This window comes from Poecilia reticulata, chromosome 14 (genome assembly GCF_904066995.2).
Source record: "Poecilia reticulata chromosome 14, P_reticulata-male-v2, whole genome shotgun sequence".
Lineage (NCBI taxonomy): Eukaryota > Metazoa > Chordata > Actinopteri > Cyprinodontiformes > Poeciliidae > Poecilia > Poecilia reticulata.
In genome coordinates, this window is record NC_088843.1 from 28,219,431 (window position 1) to 28,240,998 (window position 21,568).

The 21,568-nt window shown below is 38.8% G+C and overlaps 1 protein-coding gene across 5 annotated transcripts in view; it reads right to left on the reverse strand.

The window, feature by feature from the left end:
- The window catches only part of LOC103476363 (disks large homolog 2-like), a 56,535-nt gene that overhangs the window by 30,553 nt on the left and 4,414 nt on the right, over positions 1-21,568 (reverse strand). For 4 of the 5 annotated variants that reach the window (XR_014090790.1, XM_081615230.1, XM_081615229.1 and 1 more), the window contains exons 3-5: positions 8,821-8,935; positions 5,227-5,403; positions 3,806-3,881 (exon numbers count right to left, since the gene is read on the reverse strand). Coding sequence is in view for 4 of the 5 variants with exons in the window: in XM_081615230.1 (XP_081471356.1) it covers positions 3,806-3,881; positions 5,227-5,403; positions 8,821-8,935 (368 nt within the window). In the remaining variant the exon portion in view is untranslated. Of the gene's footprint in view, positions 1-3,805; positions 3,882-5,226; positions 5,404-8,820; positions 10,155-10,245; positions 10,349-10,456; positions 10,591-10,893; positions 11,405-21,568 lie in introns of those variants that run through there. The other variant, XM_081615231.1, reaches the window with a different exon arrangement.

Here is a 21,568-nt window from a genome sequence, read left to right on the forward strand (position 1 = left end):
CTGATGCAACTTTGAAGCAATACCTGCCTTTTTTCAGGAGAAGGAAGATATTAGCATCATACTAAGTCTGAGGAAATACTCCCTCTTTCAATGAAAGAGGAAACTGCCAATCACATCCAAATTACGTTTATAGATTTCTGTTCTGAATCTATTTGGTTCACAAGCTTTACCACAAGAAAATGAGCGGAATGCAGATTGGAATCGTTTAAGAGTAAAATCAGAGTCCAAGTCTCCATAAGCATGCAGAACAAGTATGTCAAAATTGTTTAGGAAGTCTACAATATTGGAACTGGTGGTAGTAGACTTGGAAAAGTACAACTCTGCAATCTTGTGTGTGTCATGATCTGTGTTTCTGTGCATTTATTTTGAGGTTTTTCTGTGTTCAGTTTCTGTCCTGAGTCTGTTTCTGTGTCTTCCCCGTTGATTGCTTCCCAGGTGTGTCTCATTCCTTGATTACCCTCCCAGTGTATTTAAGCCCACCTGTTGTCTCCGTCCTTTGTCAGATCCTTGTCAGTTGTTGTCTTAGTCAGTAGTTCTCAGTTGAAGTGGAAAGTCCTGAGGCTACTTTGCTCCATGTTCAGTCTTTGTGTCAGTTGCTACCGGTATTTAGCTGTGTGCTTTTTGTCTCTGCCGTGCTGCCTGATCTGGACTGTTTGAGCCACTTTCATCATTAAATTCATCATCACTTTTCTTCATAACCTGGATTCTCTGCATTCGTTCTTACCACAACTCTTGACAGTGTGGACATCGGGGGCAAGTCCCCTGGATTGGCAGACCGTGGTGGTGGCTTCCCTATTGAAAAATGGGGACCACAGAGTGTGTTCCAACTACAGGGATCACACTCTAAGCCTCCTTTGTAAGGCATAATCAGAGGTAATCAAAGGAGGGTTTTTTTCACGAGTGTTTAAAAAACAGCAGGGTTGTGCTGTAAATCCTAGGAGTGACACCTTCATCTTGGTGTAGTAGTTTGGCTGCCAAGACCTTGGTTCAATCAGGAGCAACACGAGGTAAGTCGGAGCCAAATAAACATGAAATGTTTAATTGGCATTGTTTGTACATTAAATAGGGGTTGTTGGTGTGTGAAATTCACATAAAATAGTCAAGATTACATGCAACCAACATGTAACGAATGCTTGGTTGGGCAACAATAATGTAGGGGTGTTGTAAAATTATTTTGGTAATCGAGCTCTCCCTCAGCAGATAAATTTTCCTTGAGTAATTTTAATAACTGATGTACTCCAATCATTTGAGGAATCATTACAGCCCTACAACAATTCATCCTGCAAAAAAAAGTGAACATCCCCCCACACACCACAGTTGACAAAACAAAAATACAGTACAGACCAAAAGTTTGGACACACCTACTCATTCAATGAGTTTCCTTTATTTTCATGACTTTTGACATTGTAGATTCACACTGAATACATCAAAACTATGAATTAACACATGTGGAAATATGTACTAAAGTGTAAAACAACTGAAAATATGTCTTGTATTCTAGGTTCTTCAAAGTTAGCAACCTTTTGCTGTGATTAGTGCTTTGCACACACTCTGCATTCTCTTGATGAGTTTCAAGAGGTCGTCACCTGAAATGGTTTTCACTTCACAGGTGTGCCCTGTCAGGTAAATAAGTGGGATTTATTCAAAATTGAAGGCATACTGAACCATCATGGCAACCACAGCATCTTGCAGCGGCATGCTATTCCATCCGGTTTGCGTTTAGTTGGACCATTATTTATTTTTCAACAGGACAATGACCCCAAACATGCCTCCAGACTGTGTAAGGGCTATTTGACCAAGAAGGAGAGTGATGGGGTGCTGCGCTAGATGACCTGGCCTCCACAGTCACCGGACCTGAACCCAATTGAGATGGTTTGGGGTGAGCTGGACCGCAGAGTGAAGGCAAAAGGGCCAACAAGTGCTAAGCATCTCTGGGAACTCCTTCAAGACTGTTGCAAGACCATTTCAGGTGACGACCTCTAGAAGCTCATCAAGATAATGCTAAGAGTGTGTGAAGCAGTAATCAAAGCAAAAAGTGGTTACTTTGAAGAACCTAGAATATAAGACATATTTTCAGTTGTATATAAAAATTTTTGTTAAGTATATAATTCCACATGTGTTAATTCATAGTTTTGATGCCTTCAGTGTGAATCTACAATGAAAATGAAGAAAACTCTGAATGAAAAGGTGTGTTCAAACTTTTGGTCTGTACTGTATATATGACTAAAACTATGCTGAGTGATGGGGCATATGTCTGGTATGCCCAATTAATTATAAATACATCATAGTAAGAAAAAAAAAAAGTCCTAAAACAGTGTAAAGTGTGTCAGTACAGGGAGACACAATTTCCTCTGCAGAGCTATTTTAGAAGAACTCCTTTTGCCCTGGTTTGCAATTTAGAAGGAAAACTCAAGTCTGCACACATTTACTGACTGTAAGTCAACATTTAGTGTGCAAGTTGGTAAATGTGAAAGTAAACTGAACCTACACAGTACAATTTGTAAACATTATAAACACACCTATTACAAAATTTTACCTAGGATAAGCTATTCAGATAGCTTATCAATCTGCAGCACTGCCACTGAATGGCAGAGCTGCAGATTGATGTCCAAATCTAACCAATTCATTTGTTTTGGAAAGTTTTAGTTAGTGATAGTCATTCCGCAGTTTCATTGATACACATGTTTGAAGCTGGTAGTAAAGAAGTACTAACTGATTTCAGGGTTTTCCCCAATGTATACAAGCCTGCCGCCCGCCATGCTTTACAAGCACCCCCCCCCCCCCCCCCCACGCCAGGCTAAGTCTTGCTTGTTTTCATTTTTTAGAAAAATTAATAATTGTGGGGGTTGAACAAATTTTTTATTTTTATTGAATGGATCCCTGATTACAGTTAAAGCCAGCACAGCCTCCTGCTGCTCCTCTGCCTGCAGTAGGATGCTGTGCTGCTCCGGGCAGCGGTTCACTGTCTTTGCCGGGTGAACCGACATGTGATTGCCATTCTCTGTCTCGCACTGAGAGGTGAGTTAAGGCTTCCCAGATGGAGAAGAAACAGAGCTCGACGCCTAAATAGTTACTCAAACTTTGTTAGTTCTCATTAGGATTGTGTGAAATAAAAGAATTTGTCAGGAGAGAATTTTAGGTAATCAGTACACAAGTATGAAGACCCAACCGTCCGCAGACAGTACGCGCAGTTCGTGGCACAGTACGCTCAGTATGTGGGGGCCTTAACAAAGTAAACTTGCCAGTTCCCTAAAATCTTGCATTTAAATTTTAAACATTTGAAAATATTTAAATTTATGTATGATGAAACCATTAAATCAAATTTAGCAGCATTGATAATCTCAGTAAACAAATGTTACATTTATGTATCTGTGGTCTGTGTTAAAATATTAGAATGTATGGGGCCCCCCCGAGTGTGATAATATGAAGTGATTGAACTACTAGAAAAACAACTGGTAAGTTGCAATGGTAAAACAAATGCAAAACAATACAATAAATGCTACAAATACAGAGAAATTACTAAATTCAATGATCTATACTACATGTTAACACATTTACCATGTTTATCTATTTTATGTTATAACCATGTAGAAAGTTACTGTGATGAAACTGCATAAAAACTTGTCTCTCTCCCAAAGGTAAAACCATCATCACATTGTTATGAAAACTAAACAATAAATGACCAAGAGTAATTCATAGAAGCCATGTAAAACACTTAATGAGTTCTGCCAAACAGACAACTTTGAATGTTAATGAAGGCTGTGATTTTTATGGAAAAGAATAAGATCTTAATAAAAGAACTTACCACTTTTGAATCACACAATCCTGCACTGGCACTAAATTTCACGGTTTTTAGATGTGCCCGCTCCTTCCGTTCCACTCTGCAAACAACCAAGTAAGTTCATTTATCAAAGCAAAATAATTTAAGTTGTTAATGCATGCCTCTCAGTGGTGGCTTGACACAGGAGGCTAATTCCATTCTGAAACCAGCTACTGATATGATTAATCATAGGTTGGCTCTGATTAACCTATGATTAATAGGTTAATCATTGGTTAATATGATTAATATTAACCTATGATTAATAGGTTAATAATATTAATTTGCTATGTTGGCTGAGCAGCCAACATAGCAAATAAGAAACAGGCTATTCACTTGCGTTAACTTGGAGAGGCTGGTGACTTACCTCTCCAAATAGAAACTCAAGTTTTTCTTCTACTGGTCATTAGCCTGGATAAGCTAGCATTGGCATTGGATGTACTGGCTTTAGTCTTGGATAGTCTGGCAAATAAAATGCCTAGTCTTGTCACCTGTGAATTGTACTTTCTTCTTTAATGGAAATTTTCTTAATATCTGTATTTGGCAGATAGCTAAAAAGTAATTTTACCTAATTTTTCAGTACCTTGAGCATCTTTAATAGTCATAGTTTAAAAGCTTCAATGCTCATACTCTTCAAACATGGGCTAGATTATTCTACTCTAAAAACAGAATATTTAAACCTACTGTAATTTAAGATTTGTGAACATACTAATATAGTCCTTTTGTTGAATTTTCATGGATCCATTAAATGGTTATGACTATCCAAGATGTTAAATTTGGTGTTCTTGTTAATGAAAACCATATTGACTCAGGTGTGTATAATATTTTCTTATTAGCCAACATTACAGACTGAAAACAGTGTGAAAAAAGATGCCTGTGCATTTTATTCAGTATAAACTTATGGAGTTGGAACCTATTAAGAATAAGTAATTTTTTGCTAAATTATAAATGTTGGATACAAGATTATGCAAATGGTAGATCTGTTATTTATTTGTTTGCTTGTTTTGCTTAGACTCTCCTCCTTGTCAGTCAGCCTCCTGCTGTGATTAACAGGCAGAAGCAGCTGCTGTGATTGATCTGATTGTTTGGTGAAGGAGTGAAACAGTTTTTCTACCACAAAATTAACGTTTATATTAATCTTTGTATGAAGTCAACTCAGAGAATATTTCTTGTCTTAATTTTATCAGTAAAGAAAATACTCTTTTTGAAACCAGAAAACTCTCTGTGGATGCTTTTTATTTTGAGTGAGTCGAAAACCTACTCTGGCATTTTTTATTTTTGGACCTTATTAATATGCAAGAGTAGCCACAACATACGGTTTCAACTGTAACTCTGAAAATCTGAAAAATAAATGAAAAGTGTCAGTGTTAGCTTCCTCGGCCTTAAGCAGAACTGTATACAGGTATTACCTTTTCTTGCTGGGAATGACTCCTATCTCCTTGCTGTCTCCATGGCTGGTGACACGACAGGCTTGCCACCACTCATCATCTGATGCATTGGTGACATGAAGGATATCACCATACTTGAAACTCAGCCCCTGGCTTGGTAGTCCACTGTCCTTTGACTTCTCATAGTCAAACAGTGCCCTACACATAGGAAGACGACCAGACATTATTACGTTTAGGACATAATTATTCAGTTATACAATTTCTGCTTTTAAGGTTGCAATTGAGACATGAGATGCTTTCTCAGATCAAAGAAAGAGGTGTAATCTCATATCAACATTCTGTGATATGCAAATTATTTCAAACTTACTTTAGAAATATCAATGCATAGATCAGTTCACAAATGAAAAACATTACACATTTGTAAAGAGTGTGCTTTTGTTATTAACCTGGATGCAGCAATTGGTCCCTGAAATAACAGACTTTGTAAGTTCGTCAGTGTTCTGAATTTATCTTCCATTAATTTGTCCAGCTGTGCATATATCAATCTATCCATGCTTATCCTTACAGGGCAGGGGAGCGGTATAGGAGGGAAAGTGATGACAATTCTATGGGCCCTGACCAACAGGGGCCCACCCACAATTTTTTTTTTCATAGAAATAAAAAAAATAAAAAAATTGGGGTCCTGTCAAATACAACATTAATCATATTGTATTTTCAAAGATTGTTTTTAGCAGTAAAAATGTTATGTTATACCCCTCCCAGACCAAAGAACACACATCCGTTTTTGCCCTGAACTCCCGCCTGGATCTGCATTAAATGGTTTGTTCCTGCTTGGAGCGCTTGAAAGTGACGCTGTATGCAGCTGCAGTCAGTAGAAGCTGCGGCCACAAACGATTGTGGCAGTTTCTATGCTGCTAAGAAAAGTTATAAAATCAAGTTTTCAAAAGCAAACTAGAGAGAGGGAGAGAGAGAAAAAGGCAAGAGTGTTAATTTATAACTCAGTTTTTCTCCAAGAGAGGTGAGTAGACTGTGTGAGATTATCAACCATTTAGCATAATTATCTTAGCTACAAACTACTGTTTGCCTCCATTTCACTAGCATTTAATGAATTAAGGAAAAAAATTACCAACATATTCATATATTTAACTTGCTCCATGTGCCTTTTACCACTTAACAACAGGTGAGTCAGTCAGCAGCAGCTCTGACCCACGTCCCTCCTGACCCATCCTCTCCTGAGTGAAATTATAGCTGCTGTATGAAACTTTTATATAAATATTTTTTTCACATATTTTTTAAAACTGTCATTATGTTGCGACAGTACGGTATGAGAGGTAATCTGTGAAAAATCTATTTCCTCTGCTTTCTCCCAGTGCTAAAAACAACCAGTCAGTGGTAGGAGAGTTTTAGTGCTGTCAATCACAATCTCATATGATGCTGCTCATCCTTCCTCCTCGCTTTTTTGTGCTATGCTGCAGCTAGCATAGCACAGAACTGTGCAGATTCAAACTGTGAATGCTCAGTTTAGTTAGCATAACTACCAATGATGGCAGATAAACAGTTTCTTGTAAATGATGAGTTGATAGGGTTAGGGTCATTTAGCAGTGAGTGAATGAACAGTGCTAAGAGGGTCCTACTAGTTCTGATTGGTTGTTCTGGTCAGAACGGTGCATTACTTTAACCAGTAATAGTAATTCAGGAAGGAGATGGAGGAGATTGATTGTTTTCACAGATTATCTGTCTCATAACAAACTGCTACGACATCGTGACAGCTTTAACAAATATGGAGAAAACATATTTTTTTATTAAAGTTATGTACTGCAGCTTGAATAAAATGCAACTACATAGCATTTTTGGCAAGTCTGGATTGCTTTATGTGTAGTTGCACGTTGCTCATGGGGAGACATTTGAGTACGGCAAGTTAAAACTAATAGAAACAATTTAAGCAACATACTTGCATACTGGATGTGGACTGTTGGATGCTAAATTCATGAGCAGTAAATATTGTGCTAATTATCACTATTGAACCAAAAAAAGCAAGGCAGATGCAAGCCTTTAAAATTGTGACGTTTTATATGGGTCAAATAGACTCAAAAAATTTTAACAGCAGCTGCACCGGGGGCCCAATCAAATTATTTGTCAGGGGGCCCAAGATTTCTGGCGGCGCCCCTGCTTACAGGGCTGGAAGGGGCTGGTGCTTATCTCCTCCAGTCATTGGGTAAGAGCTCGGGAATGGTTGCCAGGCACTTTGAACTGCCTTGTTGCTGAAAATGTGCTACATAAATAAAATTACCTAACCTTACCATTGTTGGACAACACAGAGAAACACGAAATAAACAACCACCATGCACATACATTCATACATATGGGCAATTTAGTGAGACGTATCCAAAGAGAACCCATGCAAGCCTGGATGGAAAAAAGTGCAAACTTAATACAGAGAACCTATTCCAAGACTCAAACCCAGTAATGTTTTTCAGGATTCAGGCCCATCTTTCCCCATCTTCCATCACAGTGCAACACAGAGACAGGAAAGAACCTATTTAAAGTAGTCAGTTAACCTAACAGTTATGTTTTTAGACATTGGGATTAACCATAGTGTCAGGATTTGGTTTTCTCTGTGTTAAGTAGTTCCTGTGTTGTTGTGCCCTCCCCTTGATTGCCCCCAGCTGTTCTTTGTTCCCCCCCGCCCCCGAGTACCTTCCCTGTGTACTTAACATTGCCTCTGTCCCTTGCTCCCTGTTGGATCCTTGTCCAACAGCTTATCTTTGTTGTCATTTGTCGAGTACTAATGTCTGCGTTTCCTTGTCTCATCGCTCACCTGTACTGCCTGGATTTCTGTATTCTTCATTAAAACCATGGACTTATCTGACTTAATAGAGAACCAACCACACAAGGATACCCCAATCTTCCGCACCTCCTCCACAACTTCAGTCACCCCTCCGTCTCAAGGAACAGCCTCACCTCAAGCCCCAGTAAGTGGGTCACTAGCCCCAGTAAGCGGGCCAATTGCTCAACTCGAGCTTCCCAGTGCTCAGCCCGCAGTTGAGCTCAGTGAGCCTGAGCTACCAGCTAGCCTGCCCGAGCCCGAAAGAACAGCAATCTTACCGGTGCAGTCTGTCAGTCCTCCTGGTCTTCCTTGTGGTTCCAGTCGGCCTCCCAACTGCCCTCTGCAGCCTTTTTGTGGGTCCGAGTGGCCTCCCGGCTGCCCTCTGGACCCGCCAAGATGAGTCATTGCCGCTATTTTCTGTTAATTAGTTCCTGTGTTGTGTCGTCCCCTTGATCGCCCCCAGCTGTACCTCATGTCCCCTGCTCCCTGTTGGATCCTTGTCTAATGTCCTGCCTTTGTCATTTTTTGAGTAACTGCCAGTGTCTCAATTTCCTTGTCTCACTGCTCACCTGTGCTGCCTGGATTTCTGTATTCTTCATTAAAACAATCATTTTCACCATAACCTTTGTCAAGCCACGTCCATCTTCACCATAATCAGCAAAAATCATGACGCATAGTACCCAGGAAAAACCCATACTTGAATTTGAATTCCCAACATTTTCTGCTGCAAGGACACCCTGAATTTGTTTAAAAGACTGTTTCTTAGGGCTATATGAAATGGGACTAACCTGACATAGAGTGATTTCTTCTGATTTGTTGGCAGATACCCTGACCCAGAGCTCAAACTGTGGTTCATCACGTGTTCTCGAAGGTCATTGATTTTGGCTTCAAAACGTCCATATTCTGCAAGGCAACATTTTCAAACATGAAACAGAAGGACATGAAAAATGTTTTACATTTGTGGCATACTTTGCTAAATTTTTCACTGTAATTATATTAGGTCTGCAGTATTTCAGTCCTGGTCTGGGAGAAGTTTGCTCTGAAGCAGAATTCTAGAGTTAAGTTAAATCTGGTGTTATGATTGTAAAATTATTCTAATTCTCAAATGTAAAACGTGTAGTTATTTATCAAACATAGATCAAGCCAGAAGAGAAAAAAAATTAAAAATGCACAGTATGAGCAATGGACATGCATAGTAAAGTGTGCTGTGCATCAGCTCAGATTTAGTGTGCATTTAATCTGCTGGCATCTTGGAGTCATCCTTAACTTTGAATGTGCTGCAACAATGAAGCACATTACCATATAAGTACTAAGTCTATTAGTCACTTTTCTTTAACCACTAGTGGGTCTTCATAAAAACAAAAATTAAATACATGGCGTAAATGCTGCTTGTTTTTACTTACCATACTTTAAGTATACTTTTTTATGTAGTATTCAAGAGAAAAATTCCATATTTTGAGTGTACTAATTCTGTCATAGAATTATATTAAAAATATACCTTAAATATACTATTATATTAGTAATGTATTTAAATTACACTTTTGTTTTGATTTACTGCTATTGCTAATGAAGTACAATTTTAATTGCTCATGAAATTCCTATTTTCCTATTTTGTACATTACATGCATAACTACACTACAGTACTTACATCGTTTTAGGCTACAATTACATGGAAATATTAATTACACAAGATGTTCAAGGTAATTCAAATATTTTGTTTTATTACCGACCTTTTAAAATTGTCCAATTTTACTCACAACTTTATGAACTTTACACAAATTATCAGTTTACCCATTAAAAGTGAACACGTGAACATGAAAATTTAAGACAAAAAAAACATGAGTTACTACTTTAAAGAACAAAAATTATAATTACATTGTGCTTTCAATATATTACCATTTTACACTTTATTAGCACTTTATTTTAACACTATTTGATGGGATGTGCATAAGACTGACATGACACTGTCATAAACATAACACCTGTCATCCAACTTTTAAAGCAAATTCTCATTAAAATTGTCATTATTTACTGAATGACACTTCATGACACTGTGGGTATGTTCCTAACATGAGTGAGGATCAACGACAGAACATTCCCGTTCACTGCACCTTACAGAAACCTACAAAAAAGAACAATAGAGCAATTAAACAGAGAAAGCATTTGTATTTTAAAGAGAACATAAAAATGGCAAATAAAAAAATAATACTTACAATTTCAAGACGTTGTGGACTCGCCATGTATGTGACATCATCAGAACTGATGATGATTGGGATCTGATGCCTCGGGTGGAAAAACATTTCTGGGTGTCTTTTCCTGTTTATGTTAGAAGTAGAAAAAAATAGTCAGCAATGTCATAGAATCCGTTGATGTCGGCATTAACTATAAATCTGTTTTAAGTGTGGACTTAAGGAGACAAATTACCTTAAAATCTTTCCATCCATGATCTGAACACACTGATCCTTGCAGGGTGGTGAGGGGGGCTGGTGGTGCCCATCTCTAGCAGTCATCAGATGAGAGGCAGGGTTCACCCTGGACAGGTCACCAGTCCATCACACCTTGAAAGCCAACAACAAATAAAATGTATGAAAGAGAAAGTTGCTGGTGTCTCTCCAGATAACGCCCTGTCGCAGGGCAACACAGACACACACAACCATGCACACACACACAGTCACACCTAGTAACAATTTAGACTAGGAGGAAACCCACGCATTCACAGGGAGAACATGCAAACTCCATGCAGAAAGACCGGGGCCGGGAATCGAACCCAGAACTTTCTTGCTGCAAGGCAAAAGCTCTACCAACTGCGCCACTGTGCAGCCGTTTATAATTAAACGAAGATAATTAATAAGCAAACTTACCACTAGCTAGCAACACGTTAGCAGCCTTCTTCCCTTGGGTTCCTTTCATGACACATATTTCATTTCCATCGGTTGTTGTCCCGTTGTGTTGTCGTCTAACTTGGATTAGGACGTCACCAGTTTGAATTTACCAAAATTAGTAACTATTGTCAAGGCCCTCTCTACATTTAAGGCAATATTATGCGAGTAAAAATGGCGAATTTGAACAGCGTCTGTTCCCAAGTACATCTCGCTGCAGCAAACAGAAAGGGACGGGGACGGACCACTGTCAGCCTCTTACCTTATTTGGAAATGGGACAATTTCAATCCGGAAGTGAAGGGGCGTTATATCCCCGTTCTCCCGTTTAAATTTTCTTTTGAAACTCCACGTTTAGGAAGGAGTTTCACTCTCAGCATGTACTTTAACTTCTCTTTTTTCTGGTTTCTTTATTTACTTCAGCGCAGCTCACTGCTTTTAACAAATTCCGTAGCTTTCTGTGTACTTCTAAATCTACTTCTTAGTCGCATCTTTTCGGACCTGCTACTGCCTCTAGTGGCGTGGGGGTGGTGACACAACTGATATAATTATGTCACTAAACGAGAATACCACAAAATCTTTATTATTTACTATTAATCTCGCCATTACTGGCAACGTGAAAGATAAATTATCTTCTAAAATACCATATTTTTCTTTAGGATGTAGAGCTAATTAGGTGACATAAACAATACCTTTATACATTATAAATAACATTTATTTATCTCCATCAATTATAGAAGGAAGAAAAGAAATGACATGAAAAACATCAACAACAATAAAAAATACCATATAGAATGTATGCATAAAAAATTTAATTGAGCAAAAGTCAATAACAAACAAATTAATTAGGTTCACAGCTGAATAACCTGGATTGTTAAACAAGCAATAATCCACATTTTTGTTTTGTTGGTAGAGTCCTATACATAGGAAAAAATATAATTAAACTATTTAGTCTTCCAAGGTGGAAATTTTTCTTTGACTCAAACAATAAAATAAAACTCATTAATAGAATCATAATATCAACAATTAGTGCATCAAGTAAATACTTAGCATTTTGCAGGTAAATGTTATCATTTAATTTGGCTAAGAATAATTATTGCACTGTCAATGAATGACGTCAAATAGATGTTCTATATTTACCAGAGGAACACAGTAACGCCTTCATGAGCTCAAACTGAGGAAGATGCCGATGATCTTCAATTGTACTGCTCTTTCAAGCCTAGTGAGCCGCATAAACTTTGCGCTCTCACTAGTTGCTTGGCCGAAGTGACAAAATGGTTCACTGAAAACAGCCTATTATTGAACTCCAATAAGACTGAGACCTTGATTGTTGCTCCTGACAGTGCTGTGCCTGGAATTAAGCAGCACCTTGGAAACTTGAGCTGCACAGTTAAGAGCAACCTGCGCAACTTGGGTGTCTTCATGGATGGAGCAATGTCGATGGAGCGGCACGTGACTCAACTTGTTAGGAATTGTTTTTTCCAAATTCGGAACATTTCAAAACTTCGTGAAATGGTAACTTATGGTGAGCTTGAGATGATTATTCATGCATTTGTCTCATCTAGACTGGATTATTGTAACAGTCTGTTTACATGTCTTAATAAGAGGGAGTTAATGCGTCTGCAGGTAGTACAAAACTCTGCTGCACGCCTGCTCACCTGCACCCACAGGAGGGAACATATTACTCCCATCCTCAAAAGCTTGCACTGGCTGCCTGTATCTTACAGGATGCACTATAAAATCCTGATACTGACTTTCAGAGCTCTTCATGGACAGACGCCAGACTACATTAAGAACCTCATACAGCCTTATGTTTCAACTAGGAGCCTCAGGTCGTCGAATTTGAACTTGTTGACGGTTCCTCTGACCTTTTTTAAGACTCGTGGAGACAGATCTTTTAAAGCTGTGGCGCCCCGCCTATGGAATGAGCTACCTTGCACCATTCGATCTCTACATTGCATAGACACTTTCAGGAAACAACTTAAGACCCACTTTTTAATCTTGCTTTTTAGTGTACTACTGTGTTTTATTGTTTGTATGTTGTTTTTAATTTGTTTTATTTTTTATACTTTGTGCAGCACTTTGTGATCCTGGTCTGTGAAAAGTGCTATAGAAATAAAGCTTACTTACTTACTTACTTAAGCTTACTAAGAAAAGAGGATGGATGCTCTAAACAGTTTAGACAGAGTTGTTTTTGGTTTCACTACTATTTACCTACTATTTTTCCTGCCATTCAAAGTATTCTTAAAAGATTGTCTGTTAGTCTGCAGCTCATGTGACTAAACCAGCCGAGGAGATGAAAAGCTAAAGCACTCAACAGTTAAAATTTGAGATGACTTAAAACTTAAGTAAAATTTTTAAGTTGTAACATTAACTCACTCATTGTTAAAATGTTAACATTGCTTAACTAGAGGTAATGTTAGCTAATGTTACCTCTAACTAACTAGAGGTTTTGCACGAGTTGCACTTGTTAGATAACCCTGAGATCATTGGGTCTTCTTAAAAGATAGAGTGACGTTTCTTAAAATTGTAGCCAGTGTTTTCAGCAAAATTGAGCCGACTGTCCTGGTATTTAAAATTTGCCATAGTTTCAACAGGTTGGCCAACGAGTGAAACTGGAACTAACTTTCAGGTATTATGTCATTTAATTAGCTCTACTTCCTTAAGAAAATTAAAAGGTATGGTGTTTTGTGAGGGACTTTATCTTTCGCGGTTCCAGTTATGCGAGAATTAATAATAAATAATAAAGACTCTGGTATTCTGACTTAGTAATGTATTTACATTAGTTGTGCTACCACCCCCGCGCCACTAGAGGCAGTAGTAGGCCCGAGAAGATGCGAAAAAGGAGCAGATTTAGAAGTACACAATCAATCAATCAATCAGCTTGATTAAAGACTGTCGAGAAAAGTCGAGCTCATCCCACTTCCCCATGCTGGAGATTTTAGTTTAATAGTAATAATAAATAAAATTACCTTAAAATTAATGACATAGGTGACATCAAGACCCAACAATAGAGTCAGACTGTAATAAAATGAATCTGGTTGTGTGTGTTGTTATTGTGTCCTGCAAACTTTGCTTTAATTCTACTTTTTTATATTTAATCATAAAAAATCATAGTCAGGCAGAAAGAAAGTCATGAAACAGGAAGAGCTGATTTCCTTAATAAAGGGGAAGTTTCTGTCTTGCATCAGGCTAAAAATAGTTCAGACCATTCCTTATTTTAAAGCATTAAAGGTTTTTAAAGAATAAAATCTAAACATTTTGAGAGATTGGATAAAACCCACAGTAAAATACTTAAAATAATGACTTATAATTATGCCAATAATTAATATTGGTTTAACCAGTGGTTGATGTTGATTTGATTATAAGAATATTTACACTTACTCTTACACTTGTGGAAGTACTTAAAGGTGAAACAAGTAACTGTAATTTGGTATCAGATAATTACAATAATGGATTATTATTGGGTTCTTTTCAGAAATGTCTGTAATAACTCACATTATGATTATAATAAGAGTAACTAATAAGTTATGGTTATTATAACATTATAAATGAATGTTAAATCAGAGAAACTAAAAGGTTATAAATGTGATTTTGACATTGAACTTGAAAAGGTGTAAAATGTTGTAACTGTAATTAAAGGTCACTGATGTTGTGTTGAAGGTAGATGGGAGGTGGAAGGTCAGGGGAAAATAGGAACTGATAGGAGAACGGAGAAGACAACGCCTTATTGCTAAACTTCAACTTGCCTAAGAAAAGGTTGGGCAGGAAACAGAGGTAGGAGGAACTGTTGAGCAACTTGGGGACATTAGAACAGACATCAGGTCATGAGGTCTCCAAAGTGACGGATATGAGATCATCTGTCCAAGCAGTCAGCCAATGAGACAGGCACAGCAACAAAGCTAGCCAATGCAAACGCACCAAAGGGTGGATAAACCCTTTATAAGGTGGGTGCAACAGAGGAATCTTTGGTTGGATCCTTCAGGCAGCTTCGAGCCAAGACGGAGATGGACAAAGAACTCTGCAGCTGAAGAAGAGCCGGGGCCACAGAACCGAAGACTGTTCTGCACATGGGGACCAACCCGTTAGCCCCGCAACATGTGGCTTCAAATCGCACTTCTCTCAACAGCTGGGTTTAGACCCCCAAAGACAAAGACCAAGGCAAAGATGAAGATAAAGACAAAGACAAAGAACAAAGGCAAAGAGGAAGAACTGGTGTGTTCCTTCCGTGGGACCAGGAAGATCGTGAGACGAGGAGAAGGGAGCTACAGAGCTGCAAGACAAGAAGCTGAGGACCGCTACGCGCATGAGGAAGTCACCCTGAGGCCCGAGACCTGCCGCTCTAAGTCAGTACTCTTCCTGTACTGGGAACCTCCTGCTGCTGCAACACCTTCTTCATCATCAGGCCAGTTCTGGGGTTCAAAATGCCAAACTCTGTCCGTCTCTCTCAAAGTTTCCCTTTTCTAGTTCTCAGTGTCAGCATTAGGGAAAGATAGGCTAGATTATTGATTTTACTTATTTGATTATTTCTGCTACTGAATTAAGCTGTACTGACCCTTGCAAAATTGCCTTACTAATAAAATAATTAGCATTTAAGAAAATCTAAAAGATGTTGTGGACATTCAATTAATGAGTCACCTTAAAGTTCTTTGATGGTTGTGAAATAGCTATGAAGTTTGATTCTGGGAGGAAAAAGTAGAAATGTTTTATAGGTTGCTTTTAGCCAAAACTAAAATAATGACCTTGGGACTTAACTCTAAGTCACTAAATTTAATCTAGCCGTTAACAAGTGCCGTTATTTTAGGAGAGGAGCTACCGTTAACAGGAGTGGTTGTAGGGGTTATGTCGCTGTGAGGGCTACTCAGCGGATTGCCCCCCAACTGTAAAAGGTCATAACTTCTGGATCGAAGGTAGTCAGAGCTAGACGAGTCCTTTCCGACCCCAGTTTAAACAGATAATTCACCATAAACTATTGCTAGGGTAAGACCCGAGTTTCTGGGGATTTTCCGGACCTGTTGGACAGAGAACTGGGCCGTAGTGAGTCCAAAGAGTTGTGAGGAGTGGGCGGGACTTACTATTGGGTAGTAACAGACAAGACGCAGAATAGGTCCGTAGTGTGAAGATCTAAAAAGAAAAACAATAATAAAATAATAAAACACAGTAATAAAAAAAATGTGTATTTTTTTTTTTATTTAAATACAGCAAGCACAAAAGCAAGTCACTGAGTTGCCATAAGGCTACATCGCCAGTGAGTCCACATCTTGGACTTACACCTAACTGAACTCCGTGAGATATCTGTTAGTGACAATGTTGTTTGTAGAGACACAAAGCCTCCCCATGAACCTGTACATAAGAGATCGCAGCACAGCATGAAAAGTGGAGACCCCAACACCGATAAATATCTGACTAGCACTAGTCCATCTCGGCATCCTGAGCAGCATCCTCATTCCGTCATTGTAGGCCACCTTGAGCTTCTGTAGAGTAGTTTGTTTATACTGTCGCCAAAGGTGAGCAGTATACAGTGGGGTGCAGAATGCCTTAAAGAGAGCCACTTTAACTGAAACTGAACACATCCGAAACTTGCGTAACAGCATGTTGGCTTGTGCATACATTAGACGCCGTTGTCTGTTGATGTCCATGTCATCAGTTAAATCATCAGTTATATAATGACCCAGATATTTCACAGCAGTACAAACTTTAAGAACAACACCTGATAAGAAGAAATCTGGAAGTACCAGCTTCTGATCCTCCTTAGTCCTTGCAATCATATTACTTTTCAGTGCATTGTACTGGATGTCATACTCCTGGCCATAGTATGAGCAGGTCCTCAATAATTGTTGAAGACCAGCACTACAGGGACTGAAAATAACTAAATCATAGGCATACATGAGATGGTTAATTATAGACCCACCAACAACACATCCTGTCCCACATTGCTGCAGCCACTTTGATAAATCATCCATATATACATTAAACAGAAGAGGAGACAAAATACTTCCCTGTCTAATCCCATTACTTATTTTAAAGGGGGCTGACACACAATTACCCCATCTTACATACATCAGTTGATGCGTGTACCAAAAGGATAAAATTCTGACAATAGATCCAGGGACCCCTCTGTTTTGTAGCTTATGAAATAACTTGTCATGATTAACCCAATCAAATGCCTTTGAGGCATCAATGAAGCACATAAAAATTGTGGAGTTATGTCTATTATACAAGTCTAAAATCTCTTTCAAAGCAAATATACACATGTCAGTGCCATGCAGCGATTTAAAACCAAATTGGTTTTCAGAAGTAAGAAGAAAATGCTCAATCTTATTCAATATAATCTTCTCCAGAACCTTGGATAATACACTGGCTAGAGCTATGGGTCGATAATTATCCCTATTATTTATTTTGCCAGCTTTATCTTTTAAAATTGGAACTAATATAACGGCTAAAAGTGAATCAGGTAAAATACCATGAACTAGAAACCCATTAAAACACATGGCAAGCAAAGGAAAAAGCTTTTTGCTTGAGAGTTTTAAGTGCTCTGCAGAGATCTCATCCATACCACAAGCCTTATTATTTTTTGGATCATGACTGCATCATATGTCTCATGAACTGACACTTTCACGTCTTCATCATGTGCAATGTTGCCCATTCTTAACGGGGAGCTTTTAACACAGTTGAATAAATCATAATAGTGCTTCTTCCACAGCTGAGTAACTTCTTCTGCCCCACTAGCATTATCAATATCGGTTGGCAGACTTATCTGATAATTATTCATAATCTTTATTTCCTTCCAAAAATCATGCGAGGAGCTATTCTGCATTTTCCTTGCAAGCAGATTAGACTTCATTTTATTCTCACGTGTTTTTATGAAGCGTAAAGCATATTTAAATTTCGCGTTTGCTTGTTTTTTATACTGAAATAGGAGACCTTCCTTTTGTCTGCCTCCCGCAAGCCTTAAAGGCCCGCCTGGCCTCAGCATGAAGCTCCTTCACATGTTCATTCCAACCTGGTCTTGCTTTCTGTAGCTTAGTCTTATACAATGCCCTACTGGAGCCACGTAGAGACTTCACAATATTTTCATACAAACTGCATAGCTGTATACCATGCAGTGGATCCTTACAATTAATATCACTACACGCTACTGCAAGTTTTGGCAGTTGAATGCAACCCTGCTGGGTCTCATTTTGATCGAAATACATATTCAGGTCATTTTCTGTAGCATTAGACCAGTCTAGTTTTCTACCATTCATGCTCCTATGAACAGGCTGAACAGCTGGCATGTTGCCAATATTCACAGAAATTGACAGAGGCATGTGATCACAAGTCGAAAGCCCATAATTAATGCTCATAGATTTGATAGATTGATGAGAATCGGGTGTACTAATGCAGTGATCTAACCATGAGGTTGTTCCCCATGCATGTGAAGCTGTTCTCAGGTAGAAAAACCTTACTAGATAAAACCAGACCGTTATCAAGGCAGAATTGCATCAAATGATTTGCAAATATTGAACCTTCATCAGAAATATCTGCATTCATGTCCCCCAAACAGGATGAAACATTTTCCTGAATAACAGTCATAATATAAGATAACCTAAGAAGATATTCCTCTTCATTCCTGTGGCATTCATATGGTGTATAGATGTTGAGAATTATCACCCTCCGGTCATTATCATTAAACTGAATTCTGAATTCCAATGGCCCAATTGACGTCTAATCTGAGCACTTTAACCAAGGGATCATACTTTTTATGCCATAAAATAGCAACACCACCAGGTATTCTACCATGAACTATTCCATCTCTCAGATCAGTTGTAGATTCACCCACACCATAAAAATCTTTATGTAGAAAGTTGAGTCCTTCCAAGTCCTGCTTTGGTAAAAAAAAGTCTCTTGAACACACAAGACATCACAGTTCTCCAATAAAGTATTTACAGTTACGGCGTAAATTATCCGATTCCTTAGTCCCAACAGGCAATCCTCTTGCATTGTAAGAGACAATATTAATGTCCATCTACTAGTAATGACTCGATAGCTCCCGGACTTTCTAACCGCGCGTCGGACACAGTGGGCACCAAACGCTTCCGAGACTCACCAGAAGACCTTTCCTCGGATTCTCTGGACCTACGTGCCTCAAAGACGAACAAAAACACCAGCTGGCCACAGTTGTGGGTCAAACAAATCCATCATATCTTCGCATTCAGCAGTAACATGAAACGAGCTGAATCTTTTCTGGGTGGATTCAATTTTACGACATGTCACGGGCTTCCTCGGTTTATCAGCCAGATACGAGCGTAGAGTATCCGTTTCAAGATCAGGTGCAAATCGAGTTGCAAAAACACTCACCACCCTAGTTTTGACCACTGGGATGTTGTTATCCACACTGGTTCCTGTTATTGCCAGCTTCTGGCGCTGTTTTCGTGATGGGACCTCTTTGAAATCTCCGATCCCTGGCTTAACCTCTGTAATCCGATCTTGACGTGGCTTTCTAATCCCTTTCTTTACCACTTTGGTCCATGGCGGAGATTTCGGCAGGTCCTCCACCAGCTCACTTGTGAGTGGTGAGCAGAGGTCCTCACCTCCTGCACCGCGTCCTCGCCATGCGCTCCTACCCTGGTCCGATTCGCTTGCCTCGTCGAGTCATATTCCTCAACTGCGGTCAGCCGGCGGCCCAGAGTTGTGACGACCGCTTCGAGATTCTCATTCACTGTGGCTTGAGATTCCATGACATTCCTTAAGCAAAAGACATCCAGGCTCACCTGCTCCATCCTGCTAAGTAGAGCAGAAGCATCCATGTTGCCGAAACCAACGGGCGGAAGTACATCCAGATAGTGCGAGACGAATCTCGGAATGTTTTCACCACACTCGTTAAGCACCCAGAGACAGTCCTTTATGTTGTTAAGATCCTTTTGAGGTCCTTTTTGTTTGATGCAGCGAATCGAAGTCGTGCACAACTCAAACAATTGGCGCTTTGACTCCTCAATCCACTCAGAGGAGAAATTATTTGAGGCCAATAATACAATTTCCTCCTGAGATAAAGTTCTCATTTTCGTAACAATGAAGCTCAGAAACTCATCCTCCACTATCACTTTCCCCTCATCGGTTTTATAAATGTAGATTTCGCTCTTAATTCGAACCTCTTTTCCAGTACGAGACACACCCATATGTCGCACAGCCGCCATTTGTCGGTGTTTCAGAGAATCAGAAAGCAACGGAAATTGTTAAAAACTGTGAGCTGCACTGAAGTAAATAAAAGAGAGAAGTTCAAATACATGCTGAGAGAGAAACTCCTTCCTAAAGATGAAGCTATATCACAGATTTAGAAAGAAAATTAAAACGGGGGACCGCGGATAATATAGGAAATAGCGCCCCCTTCACTTTCGGAGTGCAATGGTCCCATTTTCAAATAAGGTTCTTACCTTATTTGACAGTGACAGTGGTCCGTCCCCGCCCCTTTCTGTTTGCTGCAGCGAGGACCTTCTCTGTTCCCTGCGTTCAAGTTTTTTCTTCTCTTTATGGCGTTTTTGGGGGAAAAAATGAAAGTGTGCAATACCGCCACCATCTGGTCTGGAGTGTGAACTGGAACTAATGCCGTTGATAATAGATCTTACATCATATCTGAAAATGGATTGGGTATTTTCTTCAACATTACATCACGATTATCATTTTTTTTATTCTTTGCAATTTTAACAAAAATAGTAAAAGATTATTAAGGCACCTAACTTAAAAAGTATGCCTAAAATTTACATGAGAAGTACTAGGTGCCTAAAAGACATACTTCTGCATATGTATCAATTAGTTTTATTTTGTAATCAGGTTGCTGACTTCTGCCCAGGTCCCTCTTGAAAATGAGATCTGGATCTCAATGGTGTTCACCCAGTTAAATAAAGAAGTTAAAAAAACATATTTTATTAGCCTAAAATTTACACCGAGATGTAATTTAAAGTAGTAACTGAATTTTTCTATTTTGAGCATATATTTTAAAATATACACAAAATATATATTAAATATATTTTAAATATACTTGAGCAAATGTATATTTACAGGTCCTTCTCAAAAAGTAGCATATTGTGATAAAGTTCATTGTTTTCCATAATGTAATGATAAAAATTAAACTGTCATATATTTTAGATTCATTGCACACTAACTGAAATATTTCAGGTCTATTATTGTTTTAATACTGATGATTTTGGCATACGGCTCATGAAAACCCAAAATTCCCATCTAAAAAATTTAGCATATTTCATCCGACCAATAAAAGAAAAGTGTTTTAATACCAAAAAAGTTAACCTTCAAATAATTATGTTCAGTTATACACTCAATACTTGGTCAAGAATCCTTTTGCAGAAATGACTGCTTCAATGCAGCATGGAGGCCATCAGCCTGTGGCTCTGCTGAGGTGTCATGGAGGCCAGGATGCATCGATAGCCTGAAGCTCATCCAGAGTGTTGGGTCTTGGTCTCTCAACTTTCTCTTCACAATATCCCACAGATTCTCTATGGGGTTCAGTTCAGGAGAGTTGGCAGGCCAATTGAGTACAGTAACACCATGGTCAGTAACACCATGGTCAGTAATACCAGTGGTTTTGGCACTGAGCAGGTGCCAGGTTGTGCTGAAAAATTAAATCTTCATCTCCATAAAGCTTGTCAGCAGATGGAAGCATGA